The sequence below is a fragment of the Dermacentor variabilis genome, chromosome 9 (genome assembly GCF_050947875.1).
Source record: "Dermacentor variabilis isolate Ectoservices chromosome 9, ASM5094787v1, whole genome shotgun sequence".
NCBI lineage: Eukaryota > Metazoa > Arthropoda > Arachnida > Ixodida > Ixodidae > Dermacentor > Dermacentor variabilis.
The window spans coordinates 94629593-94649199 of record NC_134576.1 but is presented as its reverse complement, the minus strand read 5'-3'; the positions used below and the strand labels follow the sequence as shown (position 1 = coordinate 94649199).

General features: G+C 49.2%; 1 protein-coding gene across 1 annotated transcript in view; it reads left to right on the top strand.

The window, feature by feature from the left end:
• Positions 1-14018, top strand: part of LOC142557158 (uncharacterized) — a 108911-nt gene extending 94893 nt beyond the window's left edge. The window contains exons 3-4 of the mRNA XM_075668816.1: positions 10589-10831; positions 11555-14018. Coding sequence (XP_075524931.1) covers positions 10589-10831; positions 11555-11680 — 369 coding nt within the window. The 3' untranslated portion in view covers positions 11681-14018. The remainder of the gene's footprint in view (positions 1-10588; positions 10832-11554) is intronic.
• Positions 14019-19607: the final 5589 nt, after the last annotated feature.

Sequence of the window (19607 nt, the reverse complement as noted above, 5' to 3'; positions counted from 1 at the left end):
AGAAAAACGTCTACAGACCTTCGACAGACCGCGTATTGGTGAAGAGAGAGAGAGAGAGAGAAGCTTGCTATCAAGTTCGTCGTTATTTTGTTTTCTTTACTTTTCGCCGTTGTTTGTTGCGAGGCAGTTCAGTTCCGACGGCCCGCGGTGTAAGACTACAGGCACGATGCCTCAATTTGGCGATGGAAGCGTTTCCTCATTCGTACGCTTGATGTATACGCAGGCCAGCTACCACGCAAGTATAAGCAACCGGTCGTTGCTCATCGCGAGGCCGGGGCCCTCGTGATGGCGTTTTCAACCACTGTGTTTCACGCGGTGACGCATGTATCCGGGGTTTGGGTTTTAGGGCGTTATATAGTCCGAAGCCCTCTAGAACAGGCATGAAGGAGCCGCCACGGCATCGGCGTCCGTCTAATAAGGGTAATCAGTCACGATTACGAAACTATACGTTCGGCGGCCATTAACGTACGTGCGCATAGGTTGGCGAGGCGCGCTCGGGTAATCCTGTCCTCTCTTGTCTGCACGCAAATGAGATAAGGCACGGAGCAAAGAACGCCGAGCACGTATAGTGAAGCATATAAACAGCTCCAGAACTGCGCTTAGGAGGCGCCCAACTCGGGCAAACTTCAGCAGCCACACATACGCTCCGCATGAGCTGGTGAACATAGGTCGCGGAGTCTACGCGAAAAGAAATAAATACAAAGTAACTCTTTTTTTTTTTTTTTGTAGCCATCGGCGAATAGTTCGTATATTCATTTTTAGATAAGCTATAAACCAACTTGATTAGTACTGTTTGGTAACTCCATTTTGGATTGCAATACCCCAGTGGAAAAGTTCCGTATGCAGTCGAGTAACCGAGCAATTGCGTATCTCTTCCGTATTGGTCTTGTGGAAATCACGTGTAATTCAAACAAAGTTCATGTCAATTGCTGAAAAACTGATATTGCTAACGATAGGAAAACATGTTGAAACTGTCCCGCACAAAGAAAGAAAGAAAGCGTGTACTGTGAACAGAACTCTTGCAAAACGCCATCGTGGAAATATTGTATCTCTGCTGATTTTTTCTTCTATTCAGTGACTTTTCGTTGAGTTGAAATTGATTATCATTGGTCAGTTCTCTTTCAAATGAACCTTCCTAACTGTGTGTGTGCTGCGCTCAACGTCACCACCAATTTGCAAACAACCAAATAATCATGCAGGCCACTAGCATAGCCAAGCAACTCTGTAGTGTTGGAAATGGTGGGTGCGATGCTCTGGGATGCCACACTTTACGCCTCTGATGCAGTCCAGACCCGTTTCGAATGGTATATCACGTGACGTCCGCGCAGGTCACGTGAGCTCCTACATGGAACAATTACATTCTTCTCGGTCGTCCTCTTTATGCATTGCGGAGTCGTACACACCACGTGGTTAAACGCGCGAGCATTAACTACACGCTGAGAGGTACAACCAGAGCCGCGTTTCCGGTGGACCCAAGGTAGAGGGTTCGGCTGCCAACAATAGGTGACCGCGTCGCGGCAGGGACAAAAGCGGGTTCGAGTAACGCGATTGTCTGCCGAACCGACGGTGCAACCTTACCTAACACGCACGTGACCACGTGACGCTGCGGGAAAACGCGTCCCGTGACGACGCGAGCCAGACGCGAGGTCCTGCGACACGCATGTGACTAAAAGAAAGACCTGTGCCCATAGAGTTTCTCACTACATTACCTAGAGGGAAATCTGGCGCTGCTGCGCTGTGGTATGCGTGGGAATGCCGGTATATTGTGACTTCGGATTGGCATCGTTCTTGGAGAGACAGGACCCCTTGAAGACGCGCTTGGCTAGCACCGTTCCGTCTGTCACAATGATTCATTTTCTACTAAAACAGCACATGAAAAGCTGTTTTGGTTTTATTATTACGCAAAAACATGTTTTGTTTAACTATAAGAACTTGTTATTGCGCGTATGATTATATGTTACGTAAAAAGTATCAGCGGGCCGCTAAAGTTGGAGGACAGACGACAAGGTTCGCGCTCGCTTTGAAACAGTTTCTCATCTGTTCTTGCTTTTCTTCCCGTCGTCATGCATTGTAGGTGAGTAAAGCTGGAATATGCGTGAATGGAAACATTTCATGAAAATTTTACTTTGAGAACGCGTTATTTGTGTAGCCATATCCACGTTTTAGACGGAGCCTCTTACAACACTAGCCAACGCGAGCCTCGCAGACACATATACCGTCATTCCCATGACGGCACGGTGCCCCCTTAAGAAACCCCCATAGACGGTGGCGCCAGATTTCCCTCTAGGTGTTATAGTGAGAAACTCTATGCCTGTGCCACGTTTGGCTATAGGTGTTCTGAGGCCTCCGTGATCCATGGTCTCCTATATCGGTCGGTGCGCGGGCACTTTGCCTCCGACTACATCTCGGAGGTCATGTATGGTTTGCAGCGTATTTCTTTTCACCCTACGGTTAGCGTGAGGTTCCTCCTTAATGACGTTATCGCGCATATCAGCAGTTCATTTCCGATAAATACTTCTGCGAATTCGCTAAGGGATCTCGTAGAAAAAAGGGGAAAGGCTCCGCCGAAACAAACTTCGAATACCGTAAGTGGAACATTCCCGTTTTTCCAAGTATCAATTGTATGACAGTGACGTTGCATATTGGAGAGACTCATCTGGGACTTGCGTAGTTAAATATGGGCTGGAATTTGCCTATGTTGACGGTTAAAAGCTTATTGACCACACATTTCTAAAAAAAAAAAAAAAGAAAGTGCTTCGCCTTTTACGAAGTACATTACGCTTCCTGAGTTGAGAAATTTTATTGTTCATGTCTACATAGCAAGCGCTCTCTAAGACGCTCACGAAGAAGCCCTGATGGTCAAAACTAACCTGGAGTCTCCAACTACCTCACCTCATAATCAGTCGTGGTTTTGGCACGTGATAACCCAGAATTTCATTTTTTAGCGTTTGCCCACATTTATACCACTGCGGAGAAAATAGCTAAACAAATGTATGCCAGCGCCGTTGCAGAAAGAGTATGATGCGTTTGTACTGCGTGCTTTTGCGAAAAAGCTTGCTGCGTCATGCCGTTATTTTTTCGCTCGAGTGAATCCCGCGTTGAAAACCCACTCAGTGGCTTCTCCGTGTTGTTCCCATACATCGTTCGTCTTACGTGCCGGGATCCTCGCTGGACCAGGCGGCCGTGGTGTTTGCCTTTGCAGAGCCACCCTTGACGCGGTAAAAAAAGATATTTTTAAATCCGTCGGTCCTTCGTTCGTTCTTCTTTCTTTTCTAAACGCCCTCGCAAAAGTCTACGCAGTTTTCGACAGGGGGCCCGCGCGCGCATTTGTTTACGCCAGCCGCCACCGCCGCTCCGCTGGCGAGCCAAAATTTAAGAGCTTACCCCAACCGCGGGAGCACCAACCGACCACGTATAAACATGCACTCTCTTTTACGATATTTTATTTATTGTACTTTAAAGGTGCGAGCCACGCATTCTGAGGCTCGCACTGTGTTCGCTCCATATACTGCGGTCGCCTGCTTTCTTTTTTTCTTTTTTTTTTCTCCTGCGTAGACATATCAGCTTTCAGTATAGGAGTCGCACGAGCGTGCTGCCTGTATTTTACTCGATGGTTATACGACGTTGTTCGCTGTCGGGAAAGGTCTAACATGAGATTTAAAACAAAAGAAAGAACGCTTGCATATCGTACTTTGGGTACACGTTAAAGAGCCCTATGTTGTAAAAATTATTACTGCCCCCTCCTCCCCTCCCTCACTCCCTCAGAGCATCCCATCGGCGTAGCTACCGTCTTATCGGTGGACACATCGATAATAAAGGCTTGGACTCGTCTACAAGACAGAACACGCGAGAGCCACGTGCGGCGTGTCCTGGCTTTCTTTTTTCTGACTCCGTTCAGATTAATTAATTTGTTTCCCCGTATTGTCGGCGAGGAGTTGTGGAGTCGCCATCTGTCGGAAGCGCCTCCCTTGCGTAGTATGAGGGATCACGCGGCGCGCTCCTCATAGGTTTTGCTCACGGCGCTCAATAAAAACACCACGCGGCAGCCCTCCTGGACATTTACGTATAGGTACTCTCAAAACGAGGGAAGTTTTTGACTGTCGATATAATAATCTTGGGCAAACTGAAAGCACAGAATCGTTTACAGACGCTATCTCTTTACCGAATACGTACAGCGAACGCCACTACTCGCGGTCGCCGCGATGAAGCCTCCCGAACCGGCTTCTTGCGTGAAACGTCGGCAATCGCTGAGAGTAAACTATGTGATATGTGTTCTTATAGAGAGTGGTCTGTATAACCTAATGGCGCATAACAGAACGAGGCCTCAATGCGTGCAGCCATCACACGGGTTCACGGCAACCGACTGCCAATCTGCATGCATGTCCGCGCACAATGTTTTGCTTTCGCTGTGAGCGCATTTTCGCACCGTGCCGTGAGCTTTAGGCCGCAGCATATGAGCATTTCCCAGTACACTAGCAACTATTGTTGCGTGGACGCTATCAGAACTGTTCAAAAATAATTTCGTTATAGAGACTTCGACGCCTACGGCGACTGTGATGTGCCGTCGCGACGATTCAGCCTTTTTTTGTTTTCTAAATTATTGGACATTTCAATATTATTTCTCAAGTTGCGTCGCACTGTATGTTTATCAGTCTTCCCTCTGCTTTTTTTTTAATCCAGTGCATTAATTCATAACACAAACATGACCATATGTCATGCCTTTCTTTAATATGAGTCTTACAGCTCCCTTTCCGTTCCAGAGAACTTGCCAGTATCTAGCATCAACAAGTTCATAGACCAAACCGTCCTGACATTAGCCGGGCAGCGGGCGTGGGCGAGCGTCTCAGTGCGCGTTTTCTTCTATTCACCGAACATCGCGCAGTCCCGGCGCCGTAGCAGAAATCTTCTTCGCGTGTGTGCTTGGTGCATACGCGAGCTGTAGCCGATGGCTGTCTGCCGGTTCAAAGTTTCGCCAGCCAAGCTTCACGCAGCTCCTTGCCGTGCGGCTACGTGTGAATAAGGCTGACACTGGGCTCTGTTGCATACGTCCGGCACTGCGGCACCAAGCATTAACCTACCATTCTGCACGCCTCCAAAGGCAGCCACTACCTATTACAGTAGTTTCAGATGTTGTCAAGCAGACATCCAAGGCGGTAAAGCCGCACCACTTAATCAGAACCGCGGCGCAGGTGAGACTTTAAACTTTCGTTTTCGGCTCCCTTCGGCGCTTCCGAAGCAGCCGACGCGGCTGCTGTGACCACGTGATCCCTCATGCCACGTCACGCCGACGGTGGCGCCAGCTTTTCCAGTGGTGGAGCTCGAGGCCAATAGGTTCAATGCAGCTGCAAACGTCTCGAGTCGGTCCGCTATAGGCATTTCGGTGTGAGCAATTCCACGTCAAGCTGTTTCTGGAACGGGCCGAAGCCTGGTATGTGCGACTCGTAAGGGGAACGGCAAAACGAGCGCCGCGCGCATTGTACCACGTTCCGTTTTTTTACGACTTCCTTCCCCGCCAAAGTGTACATGACCCAACTGATACACGGAGTCGGAGAGGTTCGAACGCTCTAGTGAAACAATTCTCAGCCGAAGAGAGAGCCGAGCCTGCTTCTTATAGTTGGACGCACCAGCTAGCTACGGCCGCTGCAACATGACTATGTATCTTGTATAGAGGAATAGACAGAGTGAAAAGCCACTGCGAACTGTTATAGGATAGAAATAGTGGGGCTCGTCACCCATACATGCGAAATAAAACGGTCCCTCGTATACACCGAAGCCACGGCAAGATGACAAGATGGCAGATGCCCCCCCAGAGCACTCTTGTTTTTCATAGTCTGAGCCTGGCGTATTGCCTCCCCAGAGCGCTCTGTTCGCTATCCACCATAGCCTGGCGTGTTTACACGATTGCCTTCCAGCGTGCTCGGCCGGAAACGCCCGATCCTGGCAGTTATCACGCTTTTGCAGAGAGCAGACCAGTCGCCGATGGTACTGTACACGCCTGTAACGCGCCGTACACAAACGGACAAGGTCGCTCCGCTGCAGGGTCGCTAAGAAGGACTCCGTCGTGGGACGCGCACAATCTCCCGCAAGCTCGCGGTGCCAGAAAGGACAATGGCACGTAAAGATAACATATATGCGCTCGGGGAGCCCACAGAGAGTGCAAGGCCCTGTGTATTTACTTACTCGGGGCCCTTGGTCCCCCGTGTATGTATGTGTACGCCTGACGGCGAGCGCTGACGTGCGGCCGGTGTGTCTGGCATTCGTTCGCGGCCAAGGTCTGTCTGCCGCGCCTCCGCGGGCCGCGGCCTGCTGACTTCTCGGCGGTGTACTGACCGCGCCAAATCGTGCTCCTACGCTGTTTCCCGTCACCGAGGCATTCCGATCGGTTTTCCTTCCTTCCTTCTTTAGCTGTCCGCAGGAGCCGGGGAGCATGAACCGCGGAATGCTTTTTTTCTTGCACGCCAAAAATATGCTCGATCAGGGTTCCAATACGAACGGTTGTCCCTGTTGGGCTAAAGACTACGTAGGAAGCGATTCGCACTTAAAGACAAATGTTCACGTGTTCACGCGTCACGGATGGCGTATATGTTCACGTGTTCACGCGTCACGGATGACGTATCGTCCTTTTCACAACTTCTGTACGGTGCTGCTGGAGGAGGGTTGGACACCACCAGATCGAGACAAATCATCGTTTCTTTAAACGACGGGCCATCTCGTGCGACATTAAGGAGTTTGCGCGCCCAGAGTTTAGGGACGCGAACAGCCGGGTTTGCGAAGGGTTGCAAAAAGGGGTACATGTCTTGGGTGCGCAAAAATCTGTAAAGCTCCCTGTCATGGCGGTCAATGTGACTCAGTACACACACCATATGAAGAGCTATGCAGACCGGCAACAGACCAACGTGGACGGGTTCCGTGACAGCGGAAGACGCAATGGTCGCGTACGGCTGCACTGAAGAGCTGTCGTTGCAGTTATTATAGACTGTATTGCATTTAGCTGGTGGCGAAATAGTCGGTAGTCGCGTAATTGACCACGGCTTAATTTCTGTATTACATTTTATTTTCTCAAAGAAAGGAGTCGTGAAAAGCGAGAATGCTTCTGTTGGCGTTGTGGTTGTTGACCGCTCCATAAAACTTCGCCAGCAGAGCTACCGTTCTCGAATGCACTTTCACTACTCCAGTGTTTGACGTACAGCATACATTGGATGGACGTTAAAGAACCATGGGCGGTCAAAATTATCCCGAAGCGCCCTACTACGACGTGCCTCATATTCAGATCGCAGTTTCGACACGCAAAACGCTTGAATCACTTTTTTTTTTTTTTTTTGCGTCGCGAAATCTGTGACATCGCGAATGACATCGTCATCGCCGCTTTTATGCTGCGACAAGAGTGTTACGTTGGGCGGTTTTATAATTCTGTAATTTGTCATTCTCGTCTATTCCTGTTTGTTCTCCCTCCGACGGCTTACGCGCATCTCTACACAGAGCACCGCTGAAGTCCTCGCGAAACCTTCCGGATGTGGACTCGTGGCGGTATACCGTTCCGGCAAAGCGGTTGAAAGCATCCTCGCGTTCGTTTCCAGCTCGAGCTCTCTCGATGCGATCTTTCCGTGCCAAACGGGAGAAGAAAATGCGGCGCGTAGCCACGGGTACGCACGCGCGCAAGTTCCGCGGAGGGGCCAAGCACCAAACAACGCCGGCCACTACACCCCTTACGCGGGCGGGAGGGCCTCCCCGTCACGCGCATGCCTGACTCTCTTCTCTCCCGTCATCGTCGTCTTCGTCACTTGACGTTCAGCAGGCACCGTCCTCCCCCCTTCCTTCCACAACCACGCGGGTCGCCGAAAACGGGGGGGGGGGGGGGAGGCGGTAACGGCGTATACGCACGGCCACGGCGGAAGGAGACGACGCGTAGCGCGCTACGGCCGCGACGCCGCTGCTGTGTGGGCCGCGTTGAGAGAGAAGCCCTCGGCTATAAGCTTCCGCCCGCGAGTTTTTTAGGGGCCCGACGCCGCATTCCCGAGGGCCTCCGCCTCTTCCTTCGACCCCAAACTCGGCTTGCCGCCGCATCTCTCGCTGCCACAGCGCGCGGCGTGTGCCTTTGAGCGTGCTTGTGGTGGTGGTGGTGGTGGTGGGGGTTTGAAGCTCGAGAGAAGTAAGCCGTGGGGAGTAGAGGTGGAGAGGGGGGAGCCCTGGATTCCGTTCGTTCTTGTTAAGCGATACACGAGAGTCGTGCAAGAAAAGGCTCGCCTTTGTCCGCGCTCTTCAACCCCCCCTCCCCCCCCCAACTCCCCTTCTGCGCCACTGTATAGCCCATCACTTGTGACGCTCGCGTGCGAAGAAAAGGCCCGCCGCTTCCCACTGCTCGGGCTGATTCGAGCGAGCCGCTGACGGCGCGCAAAGGAGCGTGTCTATCCGCTTTATTTGGGATCGCTCGCGCCGCCGCTGCAGTTTATACGGCGGTCGGTCGGGTGGCTGGGTCTAGTTGGTCGGGCCCTTTTCTGTTCGGAAGGGGGGGATCGTTTCCGCGTCGTCGTCGTAGTCCGCCACCGCCTTTCGACGCCTTCCCGAGAGAGAGAGAGGCGGTCTTCGCGCTGCGGGGCTATATAATTCTCCGGAGAACTCGCCCGAGGGTGTCATGACGGGCCCCGTGCGACCGAGATGATTGTACGGGAGGGTCTCTTCGCCGCGTTGCGAGCCAAGGAAGGCTGATGACCGGGCCCACGCGGTTACGCCAACGTAAGGTATACATGCTGCCCGGTGCGTACGCCGTCGCAATCTTTGGAAAAGTGTTACATCCGAGACGCGCGCGATGTGATGGGGCAACGCCGGGCCCCCATCTCAATGACGAGCGCTTCACACGTCGACGGGGAGAGAGACAGAGAGAGAGAGAGAGAGATCGGGTGCGTTCGTCATCTTGCTCGGTGTCTCTCGTAGAGATAGCTGTTCCTTTCACTGTGCTACGATAAAGAACCTTATTGGACGGTGCGATACGTCTCCGATCAAAGTAGCTGGCGGCCTGTTGGGCAAAGAAAAAAAACAAAAAACAATTCAGTCGTCGCACAGTCACACTGGCGTAGCGATATAACTCCACTGGCTCCCTCTGTGCGGCGTCGGTGGCCTTCGTCGGTCGTCCTTTCCACGCTATCAGTTGATATCGCTTTGGGATCTTCTGGCTCTATAGCACGATTGTGCCTTCGGCAACTGATTGCTAGCCAAAAGTTACTGTGAAACTGAAGCGCACCAAGAAGTCTTGTGGACAGATGCGGCGACAAGCGTTCAATCTGCCTATAGTGTCTCTCAGGCGAGCATTTATTGTGTCCACCGTACCTTATGACGCCGCTTGTTTCGGTTCTCGGTTCTAGCATGGCTCGGTTTCGCGTCCACTTCGCGCAAAAATAAATAAACATAAATTGAAGGCAGTGACTGGGGAGATCGCGGTTGAATATGCCGCCAAACGTTCACAAAGGGCATGATTCCCTCCATTATGCAATGTCCTGTATAAGGCGTGACACGTCTAAATGTTTCAAACGGTAATGATTCGGAGGGTACCATCAATGTGTTCCCCATTCAACCACGCTTCATCGCACCTGGCTGTTATAGTACACCCATCCCGCTACATCTCCGTATCGACTGAAATTGCGCGCGTCCTTGTTAGTTGGGCGTGCTCTCCATACGCAGAAGCATTGAGCAAACGTTCTCGGATGTGTAGAAGGATCGACATTTGGGCGAGTTGGTGCTAGTTGAATATCTTGGAAGGGGCAGCGCAATAAGACGGAAGACAGAAGGCAGGAACACACAGGACAGCGCAGGACACACAGGACAGCGTTTGTTCCTGCCTTCTGTTTTCGTCATCTTGCGCTGCGCCTTCAAGATGTTCACGGATGTAACGCTGGTACCGACCCTTATTCACAATTTCAGCTCGTGGCGTACGCTGCTCTGAAATAGCCGCTCTTTTGTTTAAACGGATTAAAATAAATGCATACATATGTCGACTGATCATTTCGCTTGAAGCTACCACAAAATGGGCACTTGCCCTGCCCGCGCTTTCATGTTTTTCGGTCACCGTGGCTTGTCCTTCCATAACTTTCGAAGGCGATGCATTTAGACTCCCAATTAAAGTCTAAACGTTCTGATCGCTAATATCGTTTAATTTTATGCACAGCCTGCCCGACGTTAAGTGTCGTCTGACGAGTGTTTGCTACATCTTTTGTTCTTGTGTTGCTTTCGAGTATGTGCGTTTACCCATTGACTACTTCTTTGTTTATGCCCACCATTTTTCTTTTATTCTATCTCTCCTTCACTCATATTCATTCCATCATTCACCCTTTATTTCGCTGCCGTTCTCCAGTCACTACATTTTTTTTTCCTTTCTCTACTTCTAGAGCCGGCAGGCATTGTGCCCCCCGCCCCCTCCTTGTGGCATTTGCCGGCTAGCTCTTTCTCCTCTCTGCATTGCTGTCGTTTCTTTGTGCACCAACACAGACCTCAATTCGCCCACGCAGTGTCCATTTCCCCCAAAAAATGCGCACCGCCAGTCTATACACTGACATCGCCTTACCCGAGCCCTTTGTGTTTCGCGCGTGTCCCGCAGCTGGTGTTCGAGGACGTGCTGGCCGAGCCCGACGCGAGCCACGGCTTCGACGGCGCCTGGAAGCTCACCTACCTGGTGTTCTCCAGCACGCGCCTGTGGTGCTACCGGCTGCTCGCCGCCCTGCTGGCGCTGCCCTGCGGCCTCACCTGGGGCCTCCTCTTCTCGCTGCTCTCGCTGCTGCAAGTGTGGCTGGTGTCGCCCTCGCTGCGCGTGTTCGACGTGCTGCTGCACATCGTGCACAGGGTACGCGCGCTCCTCCTCGCGTGTTTCTCCGCACGACGTGCGACTCCTGCGGTTGCTTGGGAAACAATTCGAACAACTGCTGTGCAGGTGTCCTCGGGTACACGACCTCCTATGTCGCCTCTCTCTCCAGACAACTTGAAACCGGCTGCTATAAGTTCTAAGGGTGGCCTGCAGTTTCAGACTTTATGAACCTTACGACGCTCGGTCCCTGAGTCTGTGTGGACGCGACGCGTGAGAAGCGTGCTTCCGCAAGTCCGTCTTGTCGGAGATGACGCACGTTCATTGGTTGGGACCATATGGTTTTTCGTCGGGAAGCTTGACGTCGTCGCTGAGAGATATGGAATAGACGGGGAGAAGGTTAAAGGTCGTGCCCGATTGGCTACCCGTCACTTAGGGAAAGGGAAACGAAAATAGTAGTCAATAGAGAGAATCAATGTTCATGCCCGCAGAGCAATGCTCACTTTTAAGTAGTAACAGATGGTCGCGTAGTCCAGTCATGTTCAAGAAGCGCAGCAGCGCATTATTGGCCTCGTGCATGCATACAAGAGCAATACTTCGGCCAACGTGCCATTATCTTTTCTTCCGACAAAGATCCGTCGTCGTAATCAGCTGAGGCCTAGTACCGCAGAGGATCTCGTTGACCGTCGAAGGAATGGCAGGAGAACACCGGCACATGTTCCTTTATAACCTGATGACCTCGTTTTTGTCCGTCGATGTGCGCAGGTGTGGGGCGGCCTCGTGCGAACCCTGCTGGACCCGGTGTTCCAGTCGATCGGCAAGGTGGCCGGAGACGTGCGCGTCACCCGAACGCAGGTCTACCCCAAGAACGACTTCGCCCACGACCCGTGAGGTGGCGCTGCGGGCGCTCCGTGGCTCCCGTCTCCGCGGTTGAGCCAGCGGCAGCGGACGAGGCGGTGCCGGAACAAATTTGCGGAGGCCAGCGGAAGAACAGCCGGGGGGAAGAGCCCCCATGGCGGTGGACCCACACCCCCCCTCGTCGACTCTCTGGCAACGGGGCGAGGCCCACCCACCGAGCTTCGATGACCTCTGACCCGTCGCGCACTTAGCCCAACAACCCCTTACCCCACGCCAGTCTCGTTTTTCTTTCCCTCTCCTTTGGCAGTCCGACCTCCGCATCCCCCTCCCCACCTGCCCACCTCCTTGATGATGGCGAAAACAATATCGTGAGAAACAGAAAAACAAAAACAAAAGAACAATGCGTACGAACGAGCATTCGAGCTAAGGCATTAGGCAGATCCTCAGTTTTGCAGTGAAAGGCCACCCGTGTTGATGAGTGGGCTTGTTGGATCTTGCTCAATAAAAAACTACGCGCGGTTGTTCTTTGTGACGTGGCGTTGCAGCACAAAACACGGGACAAGAAGGGCTTGTCAAGTCTTGTACGCTGCTTGGCCAAAGTGTGTTGCACAGACGGCCTTAAAAGAACTTAAAGGCCTTTTCACGGATTCTTGCTGTGCTTTAACGTACGCGTGTTGTGGAAGTCGGAGCGCGTCGGTCGACGCTAAATTGTCGCCACAGCTCCGAGAGTAATGGTAGAGGAGCTTTAACAGAGTTTTCGTTCGGTCAAGCGTCATTTTAAGGGTGAAAAGGTAGCCCCGTATAGTGCAGCGTGGTTCGTATCGGACCGCCGTTAACAATTTATTTTTAGCAACACTGTGCGCGTGTGGACGAGTGTACTACTATACGTAGCGGCCCTGCAACAGCACTTTGTATATCATTGTATACTTGCTCACAGGAACACAAAGCTGCCATCAAAAACCATCAAGAAAAGACCCTTCTTTTGTGCCTTATATAACATTGCGCATCAACCAAAACACCACGGATATGGTCGTGCATTTTCAGAACCGTCGTCCGCGAATGCCGGAGGCTGATCGTGTAGAGTTAAAAGCTCGAAGCAGCCAGATAACATTAAACAACACTGACGGATAGTACAAACTTGTCGCAAGGAATAGCCTAGAAGAAACAAGACAAAAAAAAAGTAATGAACATTTTAACGCAGTTCTAAGTGTTTAGGCCTACCGAGGGCGCTAAGCCTAAGAAGGCCTCGTGAGCCTTCGCATGCCCCACTCCACGATGACGACTTGCTCAGCGTTTTTTCGCAACGCAGACTTTTCAGAAACACGGTTTTGTGAGGGGTACACGGGCCAAAGCGACCTAAATTTAGCAACAAGTTGTTGTACAGCGCACTTCAGATGTGTAGCTCCGGAGTTCTAAGTGTTTAGGCCTACCGAGGGCGCTAAGCCTAAGAAGACCTCGTGAGCCTTCGCATGCCCCACTCCACGATGACGACTTGCTCAGCGTTTTTCGCAACGCAGACTTTTCAGAAACTCGGTTTTGCGAGGGGTACACGGGCCAAAGCGACCTAAATTTAGCAACAAGTTGTTGTACGGCGCACTTCAGATGTGTAGCTCCGGTCGTTCGACGCTTGCAGGCTCTGGAACTTCGCGACGATTCCGTGGTGCTCGAGACGAGAAATAATAATTAAAAAAAGTTATATATATATATATTACGTGTGTATGCGTGCGTGTGCAATCTCACGCCGAGACAGTATTTTTCACTTAGCCTATATCTGTGTGTGCGTGCGCGCGCGTGTGTGTGTGAAAGTTACTGTATCTTTACTCGTAACGCGCGACGGCGTCGTGGTTTGCATTTTTTTTTTTATGAAACAGAGTTTTTATATGCAGCTTTTCTCACTGAACTCATTGTCACACCACAATCAAGGCGGCGAATTGACGGCATGCGACGTCGCTTCTCTTGCATGTCAACTGCGTTTTCATCGTAAGCTTCAGTCCGTACTGTGCATGTTTTTTTAATCGTTATTATTGTTTTTTTTTGTTCGCACGACACGTTATCGTAAAGCCGAAAGAAACCTTGGCGAGTGGATAAAAACTCCACACGAACAAACTGCATTTTTTTTTCTTTTTGTCTCATCGTATTTCTCATCGTGCGACGCGCGCGTCCCATTCATAGCAATGTGGGTCCACCAATACGAGGCTCGAGTTGCGCAGCCAGCGAGTTTTTAAAAGCATCACAAGTATTTTTTACGAGGAAGAAAACAGAGCAGGTAGCCCTGTGGTGCGAATGTGCCGAAGTTTTGTAACCACGCTTCCCTCCCTTTTTCGTGCAAGAAATAAAAAAAAAGTAATAAAGTATCTTTTATCCATTTTAAGCTCCTGCCTCTCTCTTTCGTGCTTTGGGGTGCCTCCTGTGTTCGAGTGTGGCTTGTCACTGCCCACACGTGGGACAAGTATTGACAACGAAGAACCTACGGCAGTCCTCATCGAATAAGTGGCACTTCAAAAGAATAGGTAAACGTTTCAGCACGCAATTCTTGGCCAATCCCCCAGTGTGGGTATGAGCCATAACATGAGGCCATCATCATCATCATCATCATCATCATCATCATCATCCGTCCTCACGTTGCTACTGAACTCCCTGAACGACGCCTATGCAACTATGTACGGCGCTACAACTTAATTCACTGCTTTGCAAATAACAAGACGCAACCAAGGAGGTTTTAAAAAAAAAAATAACTTCTGGAGTGGAGATCATGTCCTAAAGGTGAAGCCGGTCACCTCCATCCTGCCAGGGCAATCGATTAACGCTGGTATTTGTAGGAGAACAGGAAGTGATTTCTCCTCAGTTCCATAACTTTTGCCCACTTTTGCGGTGCAGCTGCTTCTCGATGTGTCTGTCTGTGTCGCTGGTTTTAGGGTGAAGCTTGAAGGTCTTGGCAACTTGTATGGAAGATCAGGGTGTCACTACTCAGCCTATGGTAATATTTTAGCTCGTGACAACATTAACTAAAATTTATATTAACAGATAAAGAGCAGTAGAACTGCTCTCCTTGCCGTTCAGCACGCATTCAAGGGTGAAGTAGGGGCAAGCGCTGGCTTCACTTCTGCTGATAGGAATCTGCGAGGGCTGCCACTCCGGAGTTTCTTTTTATAACCTCTTTGGACGCAATGACACAGTTCACCACGCGAATCGTTAAAAGCACCCTGTTTTTTATTCTCTCCCGCCCTCTCTACGTTGTGCTAGAGTCGCGGTACAGGTTCACTTTTTTTAGGGACCCTGCACTGTAATTAATTGTAACAAAGTAACCCTTCGCGGAAGGGAGCCAATCGCGGTCGAGAAATTCGATCGCGGTCAAAAGGGGGCGTGTGACGCCGGCATAAAGAAAGCCAGCAATGAAGCCCTACTAGACCGTCGGAACGCGCAGCCAGATACCGGCGTCGGTAGAGCCGGCGCAGTACGACAATGTTCCTCTACTTGGATGGGCTTTAGCAGGGACATGCGTCGGATATAACGAAAAGTATAGCAGTATTGAGCTCGGTTATAGCGAATCGGCGCTTGCTTCCCTTGGGGTCCTGATCACGAGTTTTGCAGCGCTTTCTTTGCATTTCAGGTAGGTACTACGTACTTCTCGTCTTTCGACTGCCCCCGACCCCGAAAAGCTTTCGGAGTACGGTATACGAAAAAAAAAGAAACAGAAATGAGGGGGCGATCAAGGTACTTTGAAATCGAAACGGAGCAGCGCATACTTCGGCGCAAGACACCCACGTTGTTCCGCCGAAATTCGAGGTGCGGTAGCGATGTCGCAACGAAATTCTTCGCGAGGAGGAGGAGGAAAAGGTTTATTCTGGTCCTGTACAAGGTGTTGCCACTTGGCTGGCTAGTCTCATGTTGGGACCGGAAGGTCAGGGCTCCTAGCCCTATCACGGGCGTACTGGGCAGCCAGGACTTGAGGGTTGTTATCTTGGGATTTAATCATTCCTGAAAACCGATTGCAGGAAATGCCAGGGTCGAGCGAGCCACACTCCCGGAGGATATGTATATATATTACCTGGGCACTTAAGTGGCCCGAAAACATTTGCCGTTGGTTGTAAGCTCGGAAGCTCCTATTTAAATTCGTAGGAGAAGTCTTTATTGATTTGTTGCATTTGAAAGCGAAGAGTAAAATCCAGCGACTGTTTCAAGTAAAGTTTAAAGTTAGGACACAGTTATTTTATAAAAATTGTTGAAAATTTCACAGAAAGAAAGAAGACCCGAGTTTTTAACTTTGTGACTCGGTAATAAATTAAGGCTGTCTTGATTCTCGTAACTGCACCAGCAAGGGCATCGACAGCGGACAAATTGATGTATGACGAATTTATGACGCCGATGTATTAAATTACAGAAGGAATAATTATGTCGGTATATATGGCTACCATGCTTGTACGGAATAGTAAAAAACGGCAGCTAATTTTCAGCAACAAAAAGTATTAAACAGTCACTAATTTTCATTAAAACAGTTGTGCGCTTAGCCTGTCAACAAATTCACAGGCTAGTGGCAAACAATTAAGCTTTGCAAGAATGAATGACTGCTGTAAAACTAGCTTTACAAAAAATGCTAGATAATATAATTGCCTGAAAAAGCTGAGAATCTGTGAAAAAAGAGAAAAATTTGCTTAAAGGGACACTAAAGCGAAACAATAAATCAGTTTAGACTAATAAAGCATTGTTTGAGAACCCTGCAGGCAGTCATATCAAAAAACTAGTTTGATTATAAGATGAGAAAGTGAAGGTCCAAGTATGAGTATTTGAATTTCGCGCCGAAACCCCAGCGCCGGAACGTCAGCGTGACGTCAGGGATTCCAAAGTACGTTTTCGCATTTGGGCCGCGTTGGCTGAATAAAGGTTCCCGAAACTTGCCATGTTTAATATTTGCTTCCTTTAGAACACAATGTAGTCAATCTGTACCGCTATATATATTTAGTATAGGCCCTAGAAGATGCCATCAAAATCCAAGGCGTCGCAGCCCCCAAGGTGCGGGAACTTAAGTAGGCGTCGCACCCCCGTATTTCGTTCTTGCGCTTTTTCTGGCTTACCAAACGTCTTATGTTGTAGAACGGTAGTTTACTGATGCAGAAGAAATAATTTTTCACTTTAGTGTCCCTTTAGGGACTTACGTAACGTAGACACATGCAAAAGGGCCCGTTGCAAAGAAAACATCACCGGTTCTAGCGTAAAAGATAAAACAGCTACATGAACAGACTGCCAGAAACACTAAAACGGCCGACTGTAAGCAAAGATCACAAGTCGTCATGTAGGCTTCTGCCGCGAAACCGAAAACAAAGCTCCCCTTAACCATTTTGCTCCTGTATTGCTTGGAAGACTCTTGTCGCTATCTTCCTTGTGATGATTTGGGATACTTCGTTTGCAGACGAAGAGCAGTAATCCCCACCCTAGCATGCGGTTGTTGCAAAAATATTTGGTTACATTCAAACACGTGTAGTGTTTCGATTCGTAACAGAAACTTCGTACATTCGCCTAACTCCTACTATACACCGCTAATTTGTGAGTAGGACTTGCGCTAAACCATCGTAAGCATTTGTAGCAGTTTCACGCAAGCTGTAAATCCGCATGCGGTCAAATTTGTCCGCTTTAGATGCTGCAATCAGAAGCACTCGGCAGCACTAGGCATAAAGTTAGGGATTCCTAAACTTTGTGGCCCCATGTATTTCTTTCTATGAACTTGCGAAATCTTGTAAAAAATTACGCATGAAGGCTTATATAAAGATTTCGTTTCCTAGAATTGACATGTGTACTTAAATGCAACACATTTCATAGAGATCTGTCCAGCGGTTGTCTGAGCGCATCGCCTGCGGTTTACGCGTATTCGATTATGCGCAATCGGAGCTGGTTCTGAGCTAAAGCGTACTCTTAAAGGGACACTAAAGGCAAATACGAAGTCGACGTGGACTGTTTCAAGCATCGTTCCGGAAACCTCGCAACGCGTGTTTCGTGCCAAGAAAAGACTTAGTTTACGAGAAAAATGCGCCTGAGGGGCCCGCGTACCCTTATCGCAATTCATATCTCCCCCCACCCAACCGGGGGGAGTGGTGGCGTTGTATACGCCATCACTGCAATCATGGTTATCGTCGGTGAGTTAAACGGCGCCAGACAGACGGCAGTTTGTTTTCCTGTTTTTGTTTTCTTTTTGCGCGCAAAACGAGAAACGAACATTCTTTTTGCAAGTGGTCTTTATTTGCCAAACGGCGTACGTTTACAGATGACACAGAAAAGAAACCGAAACACTGTTTACGAACACCGCTGAAACACCTTGGAATATGGAAGGGGTGCTCACTCGCTGCTCGCCAAGTCTGTCAATCAAATCTGCTTCGATAATTTCTGTAACTGACGTTGATTCTGTTGCTTTCTTTTTTTTTTCAAACAAAAGCAGCATTTCTCAAACACCGGAGAAAAACACCGCACCGCGCCCTATATATATATATATATATATATATATATATATATATATATATATATATATATATATATATATATATATATAAATGTACATGCTAATCAAACCGGGCGATGTTTGAATTTCAGATTATCTTGAGCACACGTGCAATGTAGAGAAGGATGCGAGCAAGGCGCAAGCTGGCTCGCCATTGGGCGCGGTGACAGTGCTACTCCGGTGTTTGACAAGTGCCGTGCTTGCTCAAAAAAAAAAAAAAAAAAAAAAAAAAAAGAGAGAGAGAGAGAGAGAGAGAGAGAGAGAGAGAGAGAGAGAGAGAGAGAGAGAGAGAGAGAGAGAGAGAGAGAGAGAGAGAGAGAGAGAGAGAGAGAGAGAGAGAGAGAGAGAGAGAGAGGCAAAAGACCGAATTACAATTAGAGAAATTATCGAAGCACTTTTGATTGACAGACCTGGCGAGTAACGTGTGAGCGTCGCTGCCATATTTATTCTTGACAAGAAAAAAAAAAAGGCGTTTCTGCGCACGGGTGTAAACTGTTTCCTCTGTTTTTTTTTTTTTTTTCTTTCTGCTGCGTCGGATACAGATGTGCGCCCTCTGAGAAATAAAGACCACTTGGAAGTCAACGCGCCGTGTGGGCCTCTTCAACGTTCGTCCCTCATTTTGCGCGCTAATATTCGATGGCCGTGGACAATCAAACCATGGCCCGAATCTCTGCTCTAGTGAAGTTCGTCTTCAGTCTCCCTTTAAGCATGTCGCGCAATTTGCGCCGCTATCCTATGGCATTGGTCTGTTTTAGCAGTTACGATAGTAAACGTGCTGTTATACCTGAGGTGCACCCAAGCAGATTTTACTGAACTGCTCATTTCGGACAATATCGAAGCCAAAGATCGAATATGCGTATTTCCTTCACTTCTGCGCACGCTCGATTGCATGGACACTAATGGAACGTTAAAAGATTGTAAAACTACAAGATATAGAGTAAACGCAAAAAAAAAAAAAAAACGGACGTGACTTTTTCGCCTGAAAGTTTGAAACTTCTGTACACAACACCAGTGAGGTCTGGAAGATGTTTGGCGAATTAACGAACAGTAACCCGACTGAAGTGTCCAGCTTTTTTTTTTTTTTTTGTACAGGGTGTGCTACTCAGGAGTTCCGCTGACGGACATGTGTAATAATCATTTTGCAACTGCCCGCGCAGCCCCGCCTACCACACCTCTACAGTCAGAATACGAGTGTTAAAGTTAAAGACATAGCCTAATATGCTTCATCTGACTATTCTATTGATGCTGTTATTAACTCCTTGAAAAGCAGGTCGGAAAAAGCTGTTGCTAATGACATGGGTGCGCCTTTTGCGAGCATATGTTACCTCATACTTCAGTCAGGCCTTTTTCTATAGAACATGAAGATTGCCCGGGTCGAAGTAATCCGAAAAGGAGAAACTCACAGCAATCTTACTAATTATAGGCCAGTTTCAGTGCTCGTTTGTCTAAAAGAAAAATATTAAATTATGGGGC